General features: G+C 38.2%; 1 protein-coding gene across 1 annotated transcript in view; it reads left to right on the top strand.

Annotated features, from left to right (window-relative positions):
* LOC114645486 (inner centromere protein-like) overlaps positions 1–23,115 on the top strand; it is a 29,298-nt gene extending 6,183 nt beyond the window's left edge. The window contains exons 2-7 of the mRNA XM_051922575.1: positions 5,076–5,180; positions 7,887–8,497; positions 14,266–14,290; positions 22,557–22,677; positions 22,771–22,911; positions 23,047–23,115. Coding sequence (XP_051778535.1) covers positions 5,092–5,180; positions 7,887–8,497; positions 14,266–14,290; positions 22,557–22,677; positions 22,771–22,911; positions 23,047–23,115 — 1,056 coding nt within the window. The 5' untranslated portion in view covers positions 5,076–5,091. The remainder of the gene's footprint in view (positions 1–5,075; positions 5,181–7,886; positions 8,498–14,265; positions 14,291–22,556; positions 22,678–22,770; positions 22,912–23,046) is intronic.
* The last annotated feature ends 324 nt before the right edge of the window (positions 23,116–23,439 follow it).

Here is a 23,439-nt window from a genome sequence, read left to right as displayed (position 1 = left end):
GCTGACCCTGACACCAAAAGATCATGCAAAAAGACAGTTTCTCCTTGGGAATTAATACAGTACTCCAAACACCAAACTGGGTTAACTGGAGTGTGTGTGTCATTAAAAGAAATAACCTAAAGTGCAACTGTGTGATTACAGACTACAAGATACTACTCACAATGCCAGAATTATTTTATTCAATACCAGTGAAATTTCACAATACTCAATACCATGACCATAGCAGAAATCCCATTCAATGGCTTTTTATTAAAGGTACCTCATTTTTTAAATGAACAATATTGTGCCCTTCCCTGTAATATAATATAAAATATATAAATGCAAAGAGGAATAGCAGCAACTTAAAATACCACTATATCCATCAACCAGGTACCCAACTGTCTTTTAAGTAAACTGGTATTGGCATTCATAAATATCAAAATTTGAGGTAAAGCTTGATTTGTAATGTGCGATGCACATGTAACATATGTTGGAAGATGTTACAGTAATGGGGAGATTTCAGCATAGAGTTTATAAAGAATGACATCACCCTGAACTACCTGATTTATCTTAACCATGTGCACATTTGAAATTTATTCTGTTACATTATCTCTCCAGTAATTGACAAACACTGCAAAAAAGCAATACAAACAATACTAAAAGTAACAATTCATTTTTTTTTATCTGTACTGTTGATGTAGTGAATTCCAAGATCATTTTGGGTATTTTCTGGTAAACGTTTTAAAACTGTTTTTGTAACAACATGCTTTTACAATATGTTTTGTCAAAGTTCCGTCAGATGTGTAATGTCTGCTGTTGTATGATTTGTATTTGCATCATTGGCTGGCTAAAAAAAAACTAGTAAAGGGTAATGTTTAATGGTTGACTTAAATTAATTTTGTAATGTCTCAGAATCCTTAATTTGCCATATCTATTCCTCCTTTTGTTTTACATTTGTCCATACATTAAGTATTCCTTTGTGATCCAGTGTTTCTGGACTCTGGTAAAAGGGCCTTTGTTTGACTGTTTTCAAAGTGTTTTACATGCGTGATCAAATGTTATTCCTTATGCCCATATGAAAGTTCAGAATTAAAATATTAACAGAATTGAAATCTGAAGTAGAACTGATGGACAGAATTCCATTCATCAATTTTACTTTCAAATATATGACAATTACTTTCAGTACTTTCATCAAATGTTAGGGGTTACATTAATGAACAGTAGGGTGGCTTCAAAAACCAAACAAATGACACACATTTAGCATTTCATAGTCATATTTAACAATGAAGTATGCCCTTTTGCCTGTCCTGCTGTCATAAATGCAGTGCTTTCTGCTTTGAGGCACTAAATTAAATTTTTTTTGGTATTAATAAATGGAACAAACTTCATTGCTGGTGTAGACCAGCTAAATGGCCACTTTGTTTGAAACTAATTTGATTTTTACTTGCACTGCAGGAGTGCAGTTTCCACTCATCACACAGTGCTACATGCATAATTGTGGGTGCTTGTGTGCAAAGTTCCTCTTGTGACCCTGAATTGTACTTATATACTGGTTAGAAATTGAATGGATGGCCATTTACAGATGTTCTTGATGCAATTTGATAGGGTGGCTGGTCTGGCCAAAAATTTATAAAATTATCACAGTTACATTATATATCCTGGTATAATTTTTGTGATTATACTTTTCAGACTGAATCCAGTTTAGGTGCTTTGGTTGGCCCATGTTAACATTAGATGGTTCTATGATGCAGTAGGACAATTTATAAGGACTATTTTATTAAACTAAAATAATAATAATAATGTTATTTATACAGCACTTTTCAAATGTTTAGGGTTTTTCACAGAATTTCAGAATAAACAACTGAAAAAGCAGAAAAAAGATCAAATACACAACATTGGATACAAAGTAGTATCAGCATAAAACACTGAACAAAGATAAATACAGAAACAAATCTCTGAATTAGAATAACACAATAAAACACAATAAAATACAAATATTACAAAAACACCCAGAAAAAATAACAGAATTTGTGATATAAATGCCAATCATCATGAGCACCTGGACAAAGAGGTAAACCAAAAAGAAAGGCCAGAATGTTTGGGTAAATTAAATGCTTTCTTGACCAAATGAGTTTGAAGTTGTTTTTCAAAAGAGTGTTTTGAGTCAGTTGATATAATTGATTCATATTTAAAATGTTTTATTGTGCAAAAATCAAAATAACAGCAATAAATTAACATATATTGCACATACCATTAAAAGAGCTATTCTTCCCAATTCTTTTGTTTTCCTGTTGAACAAAAACAAGAAAACATAACTAGACTTTAATATTAATTTTTAAAAATTATAATATGAGCATAACGAAAAATTACATAAAGACAAACCAAAAGAAGATTAGTTCTACATTAACTGAATACTGCCTCAGCAGAGGCTATCAAATCAAGCCCTACAGTAGTACAACTACAGAAGAAATCACTCATGTTTGTCACGTGACTGATTTTCAAAATCCTCTTTTTATAGAAACTGATGCTGAAAAGATATTCCAATGAAGAAACATCTTCATTTGTATGAAACAAAATGTCTCCCATTGTATGGACATAAAAAAGAATTTTAGTCACAAAAAATATTTCACACTGCAGTTATGTTAAGTTACATGTACCAACCAGTAGAATGTGCTGTTATATAGTTGTGTTCCATTGAGAAGGGACCTGGGCCTCATGCATAATGGTGTGCATAGAATTCACACTAAAACATGGCGTTCAGACAAAAGTGGAAATGTACGTATGCACAAAAAAATTCAGATGCACAGAACCGTACGTAAGCAGGATCTGACTCATCAGCAATATGCATAATGCTACTTGCAGAGTATTTCTTGTCACGGTAGTGATTAAGGCTGTTGTAAAAAAAAGAACTTAGAAAGTTTATTAGGTAGTAATGAATATGGTTAACTATTCCTAAAAAGTGATCAGTTTTCTTAGTTTTTGCTAAAATTCTTGGTACACATTTTAAACATTTGCAAGGTTACTAGTTCTCTTCCATAATGGTAAAAAAGGGGAAAAAAACTAAAATATAGCCCTAGTTTAAACTACTTTTTTTCCTTTCTAACACAAAAAGAACTTGAGCAAAAATGAAGACAGTTACCTTCATCATAACGTATGAATTCTCTGTTGCTGCAAAATGATCAGTTTTATTGACAACTAGCCAACCCGCGGCGTAACATACGCTGCATAATTATGTATTGATGGGTGAACACTTCCTGAAAGACACAGTTGTCCAAATGGGGCTGGCTTTGAGGATATGACTGTAGGTGAATGAAAAGATGGAACTCTGGAGAGGGCAACATACAATACAGCGTTTTACACGCTGCATACAGCGATTCACAATGAAGCATAGACACTGCTAAGACCATGGGATACCCCTCGCAAACTGTTTTACACGCTACATACAGCGATTCACATCCACGACAAATATGATTCTACTTAGATGGTCTTGTCGCGTCCACCCCCACTCTCGAAGCATACACACTGCCTGGTCATGTGCCTGCTCGCAAGAGCAACTAACAGAGACCCGCCCACCAACTGTAAGACCATGGAATACCCCTCGCAAACTGTTTTACACGCCGCATACAGCGATTCACATCCGCGACAAACATGCTTCTTCTTATGGGGTGGGTTTAAGAATACGACTGTATGGGAACTCTGGAGAGAGCAACATACAATTGTCCGTGACTGAAAACTGGAGGACCGCCGCCGCGCCCCCACCTCCCAGAGTGAGGGACGGGGCTGGACAGCAGTCGCGCGCGGAGGACGGAACGGGGTGTGAGAGGAAGGACACCCAGTGAGGACGATGTATTGATGGGTGAACAGTCATCTCTTAGTCATCGTTCAGTATGCACTGCCTGCTCATGTGCCCGCCCCCAACTCCTCACCTGAATTGCTTTTGTCTGTGTACAGTCCACATGCACTTGTGAGTCACGTTGACTATTCATTTTCCAAACACCGCCTCAGTCGGTTTCGCATCTGCTACAGTCCACATGCACCTCTGAGCCACGTTGACTTTTCATTGTTGTTTTTGTCCGGGCTGGGTGAGGTTTCCTGTGTCGAGTCTAATTAAGCCAAAGGCTCCACACCTGGTGGTGCCCTTCTGTCAGTTCCTTTAAGTTTCAGCTTTGCAACCATACTCCCCTGGAACCCAAAGACTTTGGTTGCCCGGCGGATCATGGGAATAACGACGCCAGACCGCCAGTCGGCATTGTTTATGGTTGGAACTACGATAATATGTGATCATCTTCGAACCTCCGACTTTCGTTCTTGATTAATGAAAACATTGTTGGCAAATGCTTTCACTCTCGCGCGAATTGTTGGTGGGCGGGGCTCTGACGTGCGTGTGCCATGGTCGGCTGCTTAGTGAATTGTTGGTGGGCGGGGCTGTCTTGCATTCGTCTTGCTTGCCATGGACTTAGTGAATTATGTATATATAGATTTTGTACATAATAAAACTAAACATTATTTCTCATGTACACATCAAGGCAGATGCATGATTCATTTATATGTAGCTATTGTCATTCTTAACTGTGTGAATTACCAGAAAAACATCAGCAGCAGTAACTTCTTGTATTTTGCCTGGTCTGTTTTGCTAGTGGGCTCTCTTCATTAACAGCAATTTTGTTTTTTGTAGTGTGAATATGAGCTACCAAGTTGCTAGTGCTTTGCTTTTGCTAATGATATGTAAATACCAGAGCTACATTCCTTCAGACTTTCATTTAAGTACCCCTTTTGTACATTTTTGAACCCCATAATTTTCCAATGTGTAATGATACATTCCTTCAAACATTCATTTTAGAAGACGTTTATAGCTACTTTTCACAGGGTTTTTACAAATGATCAGGAACTGCGATGTTGATTTTATTAAGAGCAGCCCAAGTATATGTGGTAACAATAAGCAATGTTAAGTACTGCACAATGAAATGTGTGCTTTGTGATATGAAACTCTTGAGCTCTAAAATAAGTTCCAAGTAGACGAAAACATAATACATTGATGTGAGTGAATGATTATTTTTATAGAATTGTTTGTTACTTTTCTTTGTCAGTAATTTTAGTGAAGAGCCAGAACTGATGGATAAGGCACCATCCCAGAAGAAGGTGAGAAGAAAGAAGAGATTATCAGTTGGGAGATGTGAAAATCAGAAACCAAGTATTCAGAGGTAAGAGCAGACAGCAATTTTTATTTATAGTAGTAGCAATGCTAAATGCTTTATTACATTCATTCTTAAATAAGTTTTTGTTAAGCACGTTTGTGCAGGTTTTTTTTAATAAAGTTGGTTATTAGTTTTAAAATATTTACTGTAGTCTTGCATTTGAAATGTTTGACAAAATATGAATTTGTGTAATCTAGCTGCTTTGCCATGGTGTTTTAAACATTATCAATGAAAACATGTCCCATTATGTCCATGTTTTAACTGTAGCTACTTATAGTGTGGTATTCTGTGCAGGAAATGTAAGCACTACAGCTCTTGGAGAGCGCGATAAGCAGTTTCACCTGCCATTCTTCCACTCCACCCAACTTTAGTACAGCAGGTAGAAAGAGAGGCATAGTGCAAACTGAGAATTTCTTTTTGATCACAACAGTTTGTGTGTTGTTGGAGAAGCCAAAATTTATCTTTGCGTTAAATGTTATGTCAACCTTTAAGAGCACTTGACACATGGAGGGTATAAAGTCATGCTAGTTATCCCTCTTCAATTAAAAGTAATGAAGAGAGGAATATTAATATTAGTGGTAGTAATGGATTTATAAGTGTGGTCTTTTTTACTTTTGAATTTTAAAAAATAAATATGATTTCTTGAGGCTTGAATTGTGGAGTATAGTAGCTAGCATCTTGTAGGTTTATAGAATATTACAAAGAGTGTGACTGACGAGCACTTCAGTTCAATTTAAGGAGACATTATGTCTGTGTTCTCTTACAAATGAATGTGCAGGCTTCCTTTTATGCTTGAATTATTATTTGCAGAATGGCTTGCAAAACAGTTTTGACCAGATACTGTATGTATGGTAACATCATCCAGTAGTAATGTTTTATCAGTAAGTGTGCCGTGTATTCACCTGAGACTAAAAAATTGTTGTGCTTATCTAAAACAATAAGCGTCAATCATTATTCTTTATTCAAATCTTGCAAGAGACAACATATTTTATCAGCAAGTGTTGCAAAGAAAAGAGTGTCCTCTGTGCTATATTTATACAATTCATTGATCAGATCACAACTTGAAAATGAATTCATTATATAATAAGAAAACTTTTAACATGATTGGTTACACCTAGTTGCTAATGGGATATGACAAACATCCATCCATTCATTATCCAACCCACTATATCCTAACTACAGGGTCACAGGGGTCTGCTGGAGCCAATCCCAGCCAACACAGGGCACAAGGCAGGAAACAAACCCCGGGTAGGGCGCCAGCCCACCGCAGATGACAAACATTGATACTGTAAATGATCATAATTTAACCCCGTCCAATAGGTTGATTGATAGTCCTGTTAGCTTAGGATGTACGTGACATTTCAAACGTATTATTATTGTTTTTCTTTTAAGAGATGTGTGAGATTTTGCATGTTTAACCTGTTATTCTCATGGTTTATCAAACAATGGTCAAATTTATAATCCAGCTGGGCACATCAACAGGAAACTTGGTACTAAGCAAAATATAAAAAATGATTATACCTTAAAATATAGCATTTTCTCTTCAGGTTTATATAAAAATAACAAAAATACATTTATCATAGTGAATAATATAATAACAGCATCAGCTTTTAATCATAAACTCAGAAGGATATGAGACCTAGACACATGGTAGGTGCACATTAGACCAGGATTCAATTTCAACTATTACATAGTTACCTGATTTTATGTGTTTTTACTTTACTTCATCAAAGAGTCCTTTATCACATTTTTGTTTGGAAAATAATTTTGTAATGGTGAGTCATACAAAAATAACAAATAATTGAATTCAATTGCATACATTATTAGGCTACATAAATACGTAATTGTTGTAGTACTTCACAATACAATGTAGTTAAAAATGTTGTCCAAATTGGTTAGTGGTAGCTCAATAGATTTAATAGATTGCACAGTGCAATTCACGTGATGACAGAATTGCATTCATTGATGTTCTGTTGTTGGTCACAGTTCTTAACCATTTTTTTGAAAGAAGTACCCAATGGAGATTATCTCTGAAGTCTCAAGGTAAAATTGTTCGCTGCAATGGCCCATGTTGGATAGCAGGTCACTGTGGTGCTTTGCTAAAAAATGACAGTGTCAAAGAAATTTGAATCATTAATATACAGTATGAAGATGATGCAACCATGAATAAGGTGGTTGTTAGTGTAACAGGAATCCTGAGTACACATTTATATTTTTTTCACTTGTACACAAATCATGTAACTTAACTGCTACAATTTTAAGTAACCCAACCACTTCTCCAGTAACAGGAGAAGTGAGCTGCAGAGTGCATTGTTCATAGTGATATGGAAAATCACTCAACTTAAACAGGGGCAGAGCATTTTATATTGGAATATCTGTGCTTTGCTAGCAAGTAAATAAAAACTGTAACTGTTTAAAAAACATTGCATAGTTTAACTGTGGAATTAGAAAATGGTGCATTAAAGTTTGGACATCAGAAGTTATATTTGTTTTGCCTGGGTCTCAGTATGTAGTGAAAAGAAACATTTTAAGTTAAAGACCTAGTGTACATCCGTGTAGATCCTGGTGACAAATGTGTTACTGTTTTTAATGAAGCTTCAAGCACACTTGCAACACCTTGAATATCCCAAGTCATATTAGCCACTGGTTTAGAGTTGTAAGCAATTCCTTTTTTTAATTGATAAATATTTTAATTTGTTTCACATTTTTCAGGAATATACGCACCACTGTAAGGTGTTCTCCTGTAAAAGTTTCTGTCTTGAATCTTATAAATGAAGACAGCCCACAGGAAGGACTTCTTAAAAAGGATGATTTGGAGTTGTCCAAACCTTTAGAGACAATTCACAACCCAAACATAGCTACCAGTGTTGCCCAATTATGTGATAAGAGAATTGTTTCAGTTGAAATCACTTTGAAAGACCGCCTAGCTGCAGAAGTTTACCAGAAAAAAGAAGATTTTCAAGAAACAGTAAGGAAACTTCAGAAAATGTGTTCAGAAGATTCTATATTGGCAGATGAATCTTGTCGGGAAACAGCAGTCGCACTAGGCCGGGTGGTGTCCAAACTTGCCATAGCAGGATCTACTGATCAAGGCAGTGAATCTGAGAATTCCTCCAAAGGTTCCAAAAGTTTGAAAAATCCCAGAGGTGGCTTCAAATCTGCCTGTGTTGGTCACGGGATGCCTAGCCAATGTTTCATTCCAGGTTGCCAATCTCTTCTCAGTATAGGTGAAAGCCTTATTGAAGAGTCCAGGCACATGGCATGTTGGTCCTCTGTTTTAATGAATACTACCCTGGAGTCTTCAACATCAAGCTCAAGAAGCAGTAAGTGTTCATTTCTGCTCAGTACACTAACATTTTTATTATTTGTTTCCTCCTGTTTTAGTATAATGTGTATACCTTAGGAATGTATGGGAATTATCAAAGTGTTCATTTTATATTTTTCTAGAAAATATTTAAATTTTATTGAAATATGTAAAATTATTGCTTATGAAGACTGAGTTCTTATATTTGAGAAAGATTCAAATTCTCAGATTAGTTATCAATTAAGTCAATTGTAGTTTCTTAATAAAAACCTCAATAGTCAGTTGTAAGTAGCGTCTTCTGGAATTTGCTGCAATTTACATAGTGTTTTAAATAGAAATGTTTATATTCGTTTTAATTGCAAAATGCAGATGGGGACCCTATGTAGATTTAAAAAAAATGGCTTGAAATTTGGTGCAAGATAGATACATAGAAATTTATTTCTTTCCAAGGGTAAATTTGGCTTTTTATAGAAACTCTTTAAAAAAAATAGATTAATAGATAAAGAAAGAAAGAAAGAAAGAAAGAAAGAAAGAAATACTGTAGACTGGACTAAAAAGAAATAAAACGTTGACATTTGCAGTTACAGTGAGGCTTTGCACAGGAGTATTTCTGTTGGTATTAAGAAACCCCAGTAGCGTTTCTTGTTTCTTCTGCTGAATAATTTGTTGGCTGAAAGCACTCAGTGTCAGAGAGAGTATGCGTAGCATTGTTCATAATGACACTCAGCTTTGTTTCAGTTCTCTACTTTACTGCTACCTCTAGGGGATCCGTAGTCCATTCTATAATTGAGTCTGCCATTTTATTTAGCTTGTTGAAGTGATGTTACAAGGCCAGCGTACCACAGCATAGAAAATTGCACTGGTCATCACGGCTTTGTAGAAGATGTGAAACATGTCACTACCCACATCGAAGGACGCAGTCTCCTTAGGGGAAAAGAAAAAACCAAACTGCTGTGCCCTTTCTTATATAGTTCCTCTGTGTTATGTGACCAGTCCAGCCTGTCATCGATGTGACCCCCACAAGTACTTGTAGGAATGTACCACCACTACTACATCCACTCCCTGAATAGTGACCGGATATAAAGGCTGTTTGATGCGGTGAAAGTCAATAACCATTTTCTTGGTTTTGCTGATGTTAAGTTGTAGATAATTCTTTCTGCACCCAGAAACAAATGTCTCTACCTGACTCCTCTACTTTCTTTTCCTCTTATCAATACACCCCATAATACAGTGTCCCATACATCAAATAAGTGCAGAGTCATCTGAGAATTTCTGCAAGTGACATGACCTGGTGTAATATTTATATCAAAGGTGTACAGAGTGAAAAGAAGAGGATACAGGACTGTTTCTTGTGATGCTCCTGTGTTGCTCACATCCGTATCAGAAACATGGTCCACACAGGAGTTGATGGTAATCCATACAAATGTTGCAATTCCTGTAAATTTACATTTTTAATGTGTTAATTCCATGCACATATTTATTTGGTATTTGGTTAATCATCTCTCTTGCTAGTACAAAGTCTATTTCAAAATTTAAAATTGTGCCTAATTTGTTATTAAGATTGCCACTATGCGTTGCAGTGGATCTGTGCAGGGTGCAGCAGGAGTCACAGACACAGGCTGCATGTGATATTCTTTGTTTAAAATGTGTTTAGAAGAAACTCAACTAAAATGTATTAATCTGAAGGCTAAAACAGGCTGAAGTATAGTCTTGCATTGAAATCAATACAAACTGTGTATGGTGAATTTGTAAAATGGCAGTGCTAATCAGTCTGCACTACTGTGCCACGTAAGCTAATGATATATTAACTATATAGTAACTAAATAGCTCTTGAGTTAACATCATTCACACTTATAACTTTATGTTGACTGCTCAAGTGCCTTCAAGCAGCAGAAAATTATACTCTGATAGGAAAAACTGTAGTATTGATGAAAAAAAAGTATTTACATATTTATTGACGTATAACATATTTTATTTTACATTCTCTGGATTTTTTTTTATAAGTCTAGCTTTTTGACTAAATATGAATGAAAATCTCTACATACAAAATTAAACAATTATTTACATAAAGTTAAAATAGTAAAAATAACAAACTTTTTCAAAAACTGGCTGATAACTTTATCTACCCAAAACTAAAATATAAAGAATAAGTTGTGATTTTAAAAATGTCTGAAATATTAATATCAGAGTGTATTTTCAACTGTGGTTTTCATTTCCCCCACTGAGTCTGAAATTCTGTAATGGGTTAAATTTAACGGAGGATTCCCCCCAATTTAAAAGATGAATTTCAAGCCCTGACAAATATTACACTTTGATAACCCCACAGGCAGTAAAACATATTATAATGATTTCCAAATTTTAATGTAGAACTTATCCCTGGTGGGTGTATATTGACTGGGCAATTGTTTTTACACCTTGATATTTTGCAAAAATATTAACCTTAGGCTTGTAAAATGAATGGTTATTTGCACCTAAAATTCTAGAGTCAGACAATATTGTCAAGTATGGCTGATTCATAAGCAGAATTTGAATATATTCTACCTTATATTTCTCCAAATGCATCAAACTTGGATGCAGATTAGATCAACTTAATGACTATCCTGTTGATTTTTGGCTAGATTGCTTTCTTAATCATTTTTGTTTACTGGAAAAATAGCTTTTTGCATATTTTTATGTATACTACTGTCAGATTCTATACAGAAGAATTTTGATGTACCCTAGGTTCTTGTCTATAAGCCGGACTCATGTATAAGCCGGAGACCAAAAATCATACGAATTTTTAAAATAAAATCGTATCATAGATAAGCCAGACTCATGGATAAGCCGAACGTACTATAACCTATAACTAATAGAAGGGAGGGAGGTCAGTGGTCTCACTCGCACCCACTTAATTTCTTTAAGGGGGGAGAGAGTGTGAGATATTGGCGTCTCTCTCACTCCCTGCATGGCGCGGTTGGAGCGGCCGGAGCGCGTTCTTTCTGCTCTAGGCGTCGCCGAGTCAACACGCGCGCGTAGCGGTCATTTAAATTGTGATTTTATATGTAAGCATATTTAAATATATATCGCAGATTTTTTGCTGGTTCGCGGATTTTTGAGGACAATGGGTCTTTTAATTTCTGGTACATGCTTCCTCAGTTGGTTTGCCCAGTTGATTTCATACAAGGGACGCTATTGGCAGATGGCTGAGAAGCTACCCAGCTTACTTTCTCTCTCTCTCTCTCTCTCTTGCGCTGACGTAGGGGGTGTGAGTAAGGGGGCTGTTTGCACACCTAGACGATACGGAAGCTCGTCTAAAAATGCTGAAAGATTATCTTCACGTTGCTATCTTTTGTAAAGCTGATTCCTGAAAAGACATGCTGCACAGTGCTTCGCATACTTAAAAGCTCGAAGGGCACGTATTGATTTTTGACTGAAAAACAAACTCTGTCTCTGTCTCTCTCTGTCTTCCTGCTCCTGACGGAGGGGGTGTGAGCTGCCGCCTTCAACAGCTTTGTGCCGCGGTGCTTCGCATACTTACAAGCCAAACAGCCCTATTGATTTGTTTGCTTCACTCCTTTGAAGAGGAAGATATGTTTGCATTCTTTTAATTGTGAGACGGAACTGTCATCTCTGTCTTGTCATGGAGCACAGTTTAAACTTTTGAAAAAGAGACAAATGTTTGTTTGCAGTGTTAGAATAACGTTCCTGTCTCTCTACAACCTCCTGTGTTTCTGCGCAAATCTGTGACCCAAGCATGACAATATAAAAATAACCATATAAACATATGGTTTCTACTTCGCGGATTTTCTTATTTCGCGGGTGGCTCTGGAACGCAACCCCCGCGATGGAGGAGGGATTACTGTATAAGCCGGACTTATGTATAAGCCGATATTCTATTTTTTCATTTTCACAACTTTTTTCCTTAGATAAGCCGCGGCTTATAGACAAGAACTTAGGGTAATTTAAATGGTGAAAATGTAAAGCTTGTTTTTTATTAATTTTGTGATTATCCTGGATTAAGTAGTGTTTTGAATACTTTTAAATGCTAGCACTTACGCATTACCAGTTTTTAGCATATTAGTTCCCAAAATAAAGGTTCGGCTTCTGCTCATACATTTATTGCCTTCAGTTCTCCAACAGTAAGAGAACAAATTTCTCATAATGTTGTACAGTAATCCCTCCTCCATCGCGGGGGTTGCGTTCCAGAGCCACCCGCGAAATAAGAAAATCCGCGAAGTAGAAACCATATGTTTATATGGTTATTTTTATATTGTCATGCTTGGGTCACAGATTTGCGCAGAAACACAGGAGGTTGTAGAGAGACAGGAACGTTATTCAAACACTGCAAACAAACATTTGTCTCTTTTTCAAAAGTGTAAACTGTGCTCCATGACAAGACAGAGATGACAGTTCCATCTCACAATTAAAAGAATGCAAACATATCTTCCTCTTCAAAGGAGTGCAAGTCAGGAGCACAGGCTGTCAGAAACAGAAAGCAAAGCAAACAAATTAATAGGGCTGTTTGGCTTAAGTATGCGAAGCACCGCGGCACAAAGCTGTTGAAGGCGGCAGCTCACACCCCCTCCGTCAGGAGCAGGGAGAGAGAGAGACAGAGACAGACAAAAATCAATACGTGCCCTTTGAGCTTTTAAGTATGCGAAACACCATGCAGCATGTCGCTTCACCAAGCAGCTGCACACAGAAGGTAACAACGTGAAGATAATCTTTCAGCATTTTTAGACGAGCGTCCGTATCGTCTAGGTGTGTGAACAGCCCCCCTGCTCACACCCCCTACGTCAGGATCAGAGAGAGTCCGCGCAAGAGAGAGAGAGAAAAGTAAGTTGGGTAGCTTCTCAGCCATCCGCCAATAGCGTCCCTTGTATGAAATCAACTGGGCAAACCAACTGAGGAAGCATGTACCAGAAATTAAAAGACCCATTGTCCGCAGAAATCCGCGAACCAGCAAAAAATCTGCGATATATATTTAAATATGCTTACATATAAAATCCGCGATGGAGTGAAGACGCGATATAGCGAGGGATTACTGTACTTCACAAACTAGTAGGTATTAAACCACCAGTGATAACAGCTGTCCTGCTGTTAGATAGATAGATAGATAGATAGATACTTTATTAATCCCAAGGGGAAATTCACATACTCCAGCAACTTTTTTTGTTTGTAACTTGAATTTATTTTAAAAGTCATCCCCTTTGCAAGCTACCCAACATGCATTTTGTTCAGTGATACTTCCGAGTGAAAAATTGTCCTCTGTCACATTTATCTTACAGTATTACGTACTGTAAATACTTATGTCCACAATAAACTGCAAAGTGCAAATCAAGATATCAAAGCTGAGATTTTAATGTATGGTTCTTCTCATGTTGTTCATCCTGCTGCTCACAAAACACTTTGTAAGAAATTACAATATATTTTGACTTTTACTCCAAACATCATATGTTTTCCTTAGTAATATTGTCTATCTTGTGTGTCTCCACTAAGTATTAGTCGACAGGTGTTTGGTTTTTGTACTTGAGGATTTGATTTTATTAGCGTACTCATCTCCTCAAATGTAACTAAATTATGCACACTCATTTTTCCTAGTGTAGAACTGTATATGCCTAAAGTTATTGGTATCTCATCTGGTTGTTAAACTCATGGCTATTGCGAAGGAGGTATATGTTGATCTTCCAGATTGCACGTGTTCAGTCTCTGGCAGAGTTGCTATATGAATAAGAATAGTATTTCTAACACATTATCATAAGTTGATTTTCTTTACAATCTTTGTTTTTATCTTCTATTTTAATGTAGATATCCATCTTGAAGATTGTTTGAGGTATGTAAAATTATTGTTTTTGTTTAATGAAGTAGCCTTTGACAAATTCTGCAATAAAGTGTGTTTGCTTTAACAGAATGATAGGTTCATAGGATCACTATAGTCACTTGTACAGGGTACAAGTGAAATTGTGATACTTCATAAGCTTGGCCTATTACTACATCTGACCCATTGCTACAAAAAATTAGGGGGATTTTTAAACAAAAAGAAGTCCCTATGAAGAAACATTCAGCTCTTTGTTAATCACCTGAAAGAAAATTGGAAGTTTTTTTTGGTGTTATGTCATAATCAACTTTTTAATGGTTTTACTTTGAATGAAATCATAAGCTGCTGTTCACTGAATAAGCAGTGTTGTTACTCCATGTTTTTAACTTGAATAACATTGCCTCTCAATAGTGTAAAATAACCATGTGTAACAAGACCACTAGGGTGTGTGCCAGCCACCTAACCCGACACAGACAGACACTAGAGGCACACTTTTTATTCTCTTTTCTTCGCCTGTGGGCAACACCTTCCCTGTTCCCACAGGCACAACACAGTCCCAATAAGCACAATAGCGCACACTACTTATAATCTTCTCTTCTCCTTCACTTCTATCTGGTAAGCTTTGTCTCCCTCCTCCCGACTGTCGCTCCCAGAGTGGTGGCTACTGGCTCATTTTATAGCCCACCTAGAAGTGCTTCAGGTGTTTAATGACCCATTTCCGGCTGCACTTCTGGGTGTACCAGAAGAACCACTGCAGCGCCCCCTGGCAGCACCCCTGGATCTGAACAGGGTTGTAGAGAACTCCATCTCCCATGGAGCCCTGCAGGAATCCGAGGCACCACTGCCACCCAGGGAGGCTGCCATGTAGCGTCCCTGGGGAGGTACTGTTCATTCCATGCTTGTTCCCCCGTACCATATAAAGAAGAGGCAACCTGGTCAGGGTCCGCCACACATGTTACAAGAAAATACAAAATTTTAGCTTGCAACTATCCCATATGACCAAAACTATGTGGACATCTGATCATACCATATGAGCTTGTTGGACAGCCTGTGCATTAATAATATGTTGGCTTTCCTAACAGTTGACCTGGGGCAGATCTAGCAGAACAAAAATTATACATACTGACTTGTGGCAAAGGTGGTATCCTTTGACAGTGCCATGTTTAGAGTCCCTGAACTCTTCAGTACAACATGTTCTTCTATCAGTTTTTGTCATTAAGATTGCATGGGTATGTGCTTGATTTTATGAACCTGTTAATAATGGGTGCGGCTGAAACACTTGACTCAGTAGTTTGGAGGGGTGTTCACATACTTTTGGCCATACTGTGTGTAACATAACATTGCCCCATATCCAGTTTATGGTCATGATAGGGTCTGAGCCTATGGCAACAGCACGGTGCAAGGCAGGAAAAAGTGGTGGACAGGATTTATGTTCATGGCAGTGCCCACTCAATTATGCACAGACACAAGGCCAATTTTGGAGTTGCCAGTTAATATGCACATCTTTGGAGATTTTCAAAGGAATACTCCTGCGAAACATGCAAATTCCACAAAGGTAATGCTGATGCATGGGGGATTGAACCCAAAAACTGTATCTCTGAGCAGCAGTGCTTACTAATGTGCTGCCCAGCTAACGATACTTTCAGTTAATTTCAAACAATGAGGTACATTATAACTATGCAGCTATCTCTGTTAAGTACTGTAAGAATTCTTGGAATGTTAAAGCACAGACTCTGGGAAAAGTTAGATGGGGAATAATGGTTAGTGTGCAGGGTTGTCATGATATTGAAATTCCCAACTTTGATGCAATACTTTAAAATGTATCAGTTTTTGATACCATTTTCAATACTACTGTATTGAAACATTAGAAATACTTTTTTTAAAACTTCACATCAATAAAAATGGCAATATTATTTCTGAGATAGTGTATGTGTTGAAAAGTTTCTAACATTGTCACACATTCGCAAGTCTTTAAAATGGAAGTAGTGCAAGTGAAGTAGACTAATGGTGATGTCAAATTTAACAGCAGCTGTTGGTGGATCTCATGACCTTGAGGATGTCAGATTCCACAACTAGGAATCACAATGGATGACAAATTAGCGGACTTGTGCAGTTTTTTTTATAAAAGTTAAATTTTTCCCAAATTTTGCAAGCTTCCCAAATTTAGACAGCCAATAATGTGCTGCCTGATAATGCTAATGCAAAGGATTTTCAGATATGGTGATGTCCGTCAGATAATCGCAAGTTACAACCAGAGCAGCCTTTCTTATGTTTTTGTGGTCCAAAACACATTGCATTCCTGGTTTGGTGTACTGGAGTTTGAGAAAATGCTTATTACCATTAGCCGAAACACTAGTGTGAACCAGGACTGTCAAATTAGCCAACAAATAAGGTTAAAATATTTAAATTATAAATAAATAAATAGTCAAATATACATTATTCAAACATAGGTGACAATTCATGAGTATTAAGTGTATATTTCACATCCTTTTTATACATTATTATTATTAATAATATTATTAAAGTAATGACAGCAGATACAGCAACCACATCAAGAACAAATACCAAAAAGAAAAAATCCTAACGGTACACTGTGGCTGGTATTTATATACAAGAGCCATCAAAGCAACCTGGGCAGGTGCACCCAATAAAAGGGAAGAATCTGCACGATTGTCTTGTCTTCCGTCTACAACTGAGGGCTGGGTGAGGAAATAATAATAATAGAATTATATTTCATAATGCTTTTCTAACCTACTGAAAGCGCTATACTACTTGTCAGGACAGACAGCCATAAATGAATTCTGACACAAAAAGGAGCTTAAATCCTTATGGGTCCTGTGCAATAGCACATCGCTTTGCTACACTAATATTTTGTTATTATTGTTATTATTAAACTTTTTTTTCCTACAAAGCATGAAGCACTTAGGAAACTGTTTTGTGGATAATGCAGTCTTCAAATGAAACAATGTTTGAAAACGCTGCCTTTCCTCAAAATGAAATTCTCTGTACGCACAAAGTGACATGGTCAAAAAGGAAGTAGAACCACAGACACTGCCGCTTATGCTGACCATTAAACAAAATCGCCCAGTGCAGTCATTACTTTTTTTTTTCCCCATCTAAGTTGCTTTTTGGTCCTTGAGAAATCTTTTGAAGAAAACAAGACATACGGTATGCAGTTAGTTAATAATAAAAAATAAACAAAAATGCCACTAATATAAAGTAGAGTGTTTGGACACCAACTTGATAAGTTTGTAGCAGGGGAGTGCTGTAAGCGGGTGTCTGGGGTTAATGAATAACGGGATTACATTAGGGTCTTTTTACCAGTGTGTTTCTTTGTGCCGGACCCAAGCCTGAATAAACGGGGAGGGCTACGTCAGGAAGGGCATCTGGTGTAAAATTTTGCCAAATCAATATGCGGACAACAATACAAATTTCCATGCTGGATCGGTCGAGCCCTGGGTTAACAATGACCGCCAAGAAGGAGAAGAAGAGGGGGGAGACGTGTCTGGAGGTAGGAAGAGAGGAGGAAAGTAAAGAGAGTGGAACTGAGGGTAGGAACTTTGAATGTTGGCAGTATGACTGGTAAGGGGAGAGAGCAGATATGATGGAGAGAAGGAAGTTTGATATATTGTGCGTGCAAGAGATTAAATGGAAGGGGAGTAAGGCCAGTTGGATTGGAGGTGGATTCAAATTGTTCTATCATGGTGTGGATGGGAGGAGAAATGGGGTATGGCTTATTCTGAAGGAACAGTATGTCAAGAGTGTTTTGGAGGTGCAAGTTGGGTGTGCAGTGGGTGAGAAAGAAGATTTTTGGAGTGAGTTGGATGAAGTGATGAACAGTGTACCCAAGGGACAGAAAGTGGTGATTGGGGCAGATTTCAGTGGGCATGTTGGTGAAGGGAACAGTGGAGACGAGGAGGTGATGGGTAGGTATGGTGTCAAGGAGAGGAATGAAGAAGGTCAGAGGATAGTGAATTTTGCCAAAAGGATGGACATGGCTGTGGTGAATACATATTTTAAGAAGAGGGAGGAACATAGGGTAACGTACAAGAGTGGAGGAAGGTGCACACAGGTAGATTACATCCTATGCAGAAGAGTTGATCTGAAGGAGATTGAAGACTGCAAAGTGGTGGCAGGGGAAAGTATAGTTAAGCAGCATAGGATGGAGGTCTGTAGGATGAAGTTGGAAATAAAGAAGAGGAAGAGAGTGAGGGCAGAGCCAAGGATCAAATGGTGGAAGTTGAAAAAGGAAGACTGCAATGTTGAGTTTAGGGAGGAGGTGAGACAGGCACTGGGTGGCAGTGAAGAGTTACCAGACAGCTGGGAAACTACAGCAGATGTAGTAAGGGTGACAGCAAGAAGAGTGCTTGGCATGACATCTGGAAAGAGGAAGGAGGAAAAGGAAACCTGGTGGTGGAATGAGGAAATACAGGAGAGTATACAGAGGAAGAGGATGGCAAAGAAAAAGTGGGATAGTCAGAGAGATGTAGAAAGTAGACAAGAGTACAAGGAGATAAGGCGCAAGGTGAAGAGAGAGGTGGCGAAGGCTAAAGAAAAGGCGTATGATGAGTTGTATGAGAGGTTGGACACTAAAGAGGGAGAAAAGGCCCTGTACCGATTGGCTAGACAGAGGGACCGAGCTGGGAAAGATGTGCAGCGGGTTAAGGTGATAAAGGATAAAGATGGAAACGTACTCACAAGCGAGGAGAGTGTGTTGAGCAGATGGAAAGAGTACTTTGAGAGGCTGATGAATGAAGAGAACGAGAGAGAGGAAAGGTTGGATGCTGTGGAGATAGTGAATCAGGAAGTGCAACGGATTAGCAAGGAGGAAGTAAGGACAGCTATGAAGAGGATGAAAAATGGAAAGGTCGTTGGTCCAGATGACATACCTATGGAAGCATGGAGGTGTTTAGGAGAGATGGCAGTAGAGTTTTTAACCAGATTGTTTAATGGAATCTTGGAAAGTGAGAGGATGCCTGAGGAGTGGAGAAGAAGTGTACTGGTGCTGATATTTAAGAATAAGGGGGATGTGTAGGACTGCAATAACTACAAGGGAATAAAATTGATGAGCCACACCATGAAGTTATGGGAAAGAGTAGTGGAGGTTAAGAAGGGAGGTGATGATTAGTGAGCAGCAGTATGGTTTCATGCCAAGAAAGTGCACCACAGATGCAATGTTTGTTCTGAGGATGTTGACGGAGAAGTTTAGGGAAGACCAGAAGGAGTTGCATTGTATCTTTGTGGACCTGGAGAAAGCATATGACAGGGTGCCTTGAGAGGAGCTGTGGTATTGTATGAGAAAGTCAGGGGTGGCAGAGAAGTATGTAAGAGTTGTACAGGATATGTACGAGGGAAGTGTGACAGTGGTGAGGTCTGCGGTAGGTGTGATGGATGCATTCAAGTTGGAGGTGGGATTACATCAGGGATCGGCTCTGAGCCCTTTCTTATTTGCAATGGTGATGGACAGGTTGACAGACGAGATTAGACAAGAGTCCCTGTGGGCTATGTTGTTTGCTGATGACATTGTGATAAGTAGCGATAGAAGGGAGCAGGTTGAGGAGACCCTGGAGAGCTGGAGCTATGATCTAGAGAGGAGAAGAATGAAGGTCAGTAGGAACAAGACAGAATACATGTGTGTAAATAAGAGGGAGGTCAGTGGAATGGTGAGGATGTAGGAAGTAGAGTTGGCGAAGGTGGATGACTTTGAATACTTGGGATCAACAGTACAGAGTAATGGGGATTGTGGAATAGAGGTGAAAAAGAGAGTGCAGGCAGGGTGGAATGGGTGGAGAAGAGTGTCAGGAGTAATTTGTGACAGACGGGTATCAGCAAGAGTGAAAGGGAAGGTCTACAGGACGGTAGTGAGACCAGCTATTTTATATGGGTTGGAGACAGTGGCATTGACCAGAAAGCAGGAGACAGAGCTGGAGGTAGCAGAGTTAAAGATGTTAAGATTTGCACTGGGTGTGACGAGAATGGATAGGATTAGAAATGAGTACTTTAGAGGGTCAGCTCAAGTTGGACGGTTGGGAGACAAAGTCAGAGAGGCGAGATTGCGTTGGTTTGGACATGTGCAGAGGAGAGATGTTGGGTATATTGAGAGAAGGATGCTAAGGATAGAGCTGCCAGGGAAGAGGAAAAGAGGAAGGCCTAAGCGAAGGTTTATGGATGTGGTGAGAGAGGACATGCAGGTGATGGGTGTAACAGAGCAACATGCAGAGGACAGAAAGATGTGGAAGAAGATGATCCGCTGCGGCAACCCCTACGGGAGCAGCCGAAAGAAGACACATGCAACAAAACTTTAATAAAAGTGGCCTGAGTATTTTAAATTACACCTCATTGTTTTAGGCGTTTTGTGTCAAGCCAGCATACACTTGTATTGGCATACACATGTTAGTGAAGGTAGCTAAATGTGCAATGGTGAAACTGAAGAGGCTTTTTACATGGGAGATTTCAAATTATTAAAATAATAAAAAACAGAATTATGACATTTATTTTTTATTTGTGTTAATGAGAACATCAAAGCATTAAGCAGTCTGGGATCACTGGTCTTAAGAGTGAGTCAATACAGGATCAGAAGTAGATGGGTACTTTTAGGGTTCAGAAGATTACAGTTGTATTTAGAATACCTGCTCTGTTAATCAAAAAGTAAAGCAATGGCATCGACAAACCTCTTACAAACCTGTGAAGTGGGGTTCCTGTAAGTAATGAAGGTATCAAGCTAATAGTTCAACATTCAACACAACGATAAAGATTATGTGAAAAAACATCTGCAAAAATACAGCAGATTTGCAAAGCAAGCCAAGTGTAAAACAATGTCAAAAATTGGTGCAAGGTAAAATAAATAACCATTTTTTTACAATCAAACCTCAAACTTTGCCTTTGTATAAAAAACTTACTTAAAGTAATTTGACAGACATATTATATATTACACTTCAGTAACATTTTTGAATGGTAAAAAGAAATCTGCAGTTCCAATTGCATTATTGTCTTTTGTCAAGGGTCCCCTTCCACCAAGTAAGTGCTTTTACTTTTGATATAAGAAATTTAGATTTTCCCCTTTTGTAATAAGCAATAACAGATTTTATAGGTGTTCAAAGGTTTTGTTTACACATCTTATGCTCTTTTACTTATTACATAATCTAAAAGAACACCATTGAGGTGCTTATTGGATTACTCTGAATGAGAGGTTAGGAGCACACGCTGATACAGCGCATTGCCGCACCCATCACACGACAAACCAACTCAGGATCCAGATTAGGACCCGAGTGCAGCCATGCAACGGGTAACACCTCAGCACCACACTAGTTCAGATGGAGTGGAACAGTGTGAGGTTTTTTATGGTGGCTGGAGTGCCAATTTTGCCACCAAGCCCCAAGTTTTTCCTTGCAGGTTGGAGGGCCTACATGCAGGGATGGATGCAGATTAATATCATACACAGGACGGAGCAATTGCAGGTTAAGGGACTTGCTCAAGGGCCCAACAGAGCAGAGTCCCTTTTGGCATTTACAAGATTCGAACCGGCAACCATAGGATTGCCAGTGCAGATCCCTAGCCTCAGAGCCAGCACTCTGCCCCACTCTAAATGCTTGATAAAATAATAAAAAATGGCAGTCAGTTAGTGATTTCACACATTAATCAGCATTGTGATTTTTAGAAGCTTTGAAATGTTATATTTATGGGTAATGTCATGAATTTAGATGTTCATGTCATATGTTTTTAAAGCCTGCTTCCCTGTGGAGTCTCCTTGAGTCTGTAATTGAAGGGTTAGTTTGGTGTCATACTACACCTGAGTCTAAGGGTATGTCCCACTTAACGACTGCAGTTCCCAAACCTTGTTGCTTTGAAGACGTCAGATTACACAACTGGGATTTAAAGGGGTTAACGGATTGCAGGACTCCCTAATAATTCTTTATCAGTTTCAGATTTGCAAAGTATTGCAAGCTCATCACATTTTGGCAGCCCATAAATGTGCTGAAGCACCGATGGCTATACATATGTTTTCCAGATATGGTGAGTTCAGCATTAGTCTTGACTGACGTTTTCAAAAGAAAACAAAGCTGCTTCATGTGCTGGAATTTATCAGATTAGCCTTGACACTTGGTTGTTTCTGTTCAGATGCCGTATGGATTACATTTGAACAAATACATTTGAACAAATCATTGATAAAGCTCTTGCAATGTCAAATATATATTATATCCTATAATAATGTGTTTTTGCAAAAATAGTAATTCCAGCAGATCATGTTCTTTAACTTTGGTTTATTTTTGTTAAACATGAGACAAAGCTACAAACAGCCAATAGTGGAGTTGAAAAAAGTTCAGGGAGAAGACTGTCAAGCTGAGAAGCCTGTTACTCAGGTGAAGGAATCTTTGCCTGTTTGTGTTCCCAAAAGTTGCAGTGTAAGTATCTGTGTGCCGAAAACCATATGGCTATATTTTCTGGTGTACTTTATGGTAACATTGTTTTACTCAGTCCCACTGCCTTATTTTTAGACAATGAACCCACGTGGGAAGCCATACCTTCATACCGTGCAAGGTAATCAGCTGCCGATGTCTACTCCAAATTCATTGGGTCAGTCGACCATTATCAAATCCTCCATCAAGTGCACTAACCCACTCAAAGTGGACATAAAGGTAATTAAGGTCTTGTGTATGTGTTTACTATAGTAAAACTTTTAAAAGCAGCCTGGCACATTGTTCAAGATCATTCCCTTAAATCAAGTGAAACAACTAAAAGATTAAATAGCTATTTTTTTGTTTCCCTTGCAGACTGCAAGTATTCTAAGTATCCATATGCACTTTACTCAGGCATTCTTTGTGTTTGTATCTTTTGAATGAAATCTGAAGTTGAAACTCTTTGCGCTGTGTACTGTATATTTAAATGTACTTTAAACACAGATGCTGGCTAAATCCTATTTGTGGTTTGTACTTTACACAAGTGCTGGCTAAAGCTGCACTTACACACCTTCTACATAACCTTTAGCACCCTACTGCCTCAGGAAATGGCAGTGCTCACACTCATATAACTTTTTGAAGGCGGACCTTCAAAGGATGCTTGTAATTTATTTCGGGCATCAAGGAATGTCTTTGTTGTCCTTCTGCCCCACATCCAGATATCTGCTCTTTACTGTTTCCTCAGATATGTTTAATATAAAGTCATTT

This window comes from Erpetoichthys calabaricus, chromosome 2 (assembly GCF_900747795.2).
Source record: "Erpetoichthys calabaricus chromosome 2, fErpCal1.3, whole genome shotgun sequence".
NCBI lineage: Eukaryota > Metazoa > Chordata > Cladistia > Polypteriformes > Polypteridae > Erpetoichthys > Erpetoichthys calabaricus.
This window is presented reverse-complemented; position numbering and strand designations above follow the sequence as displayed.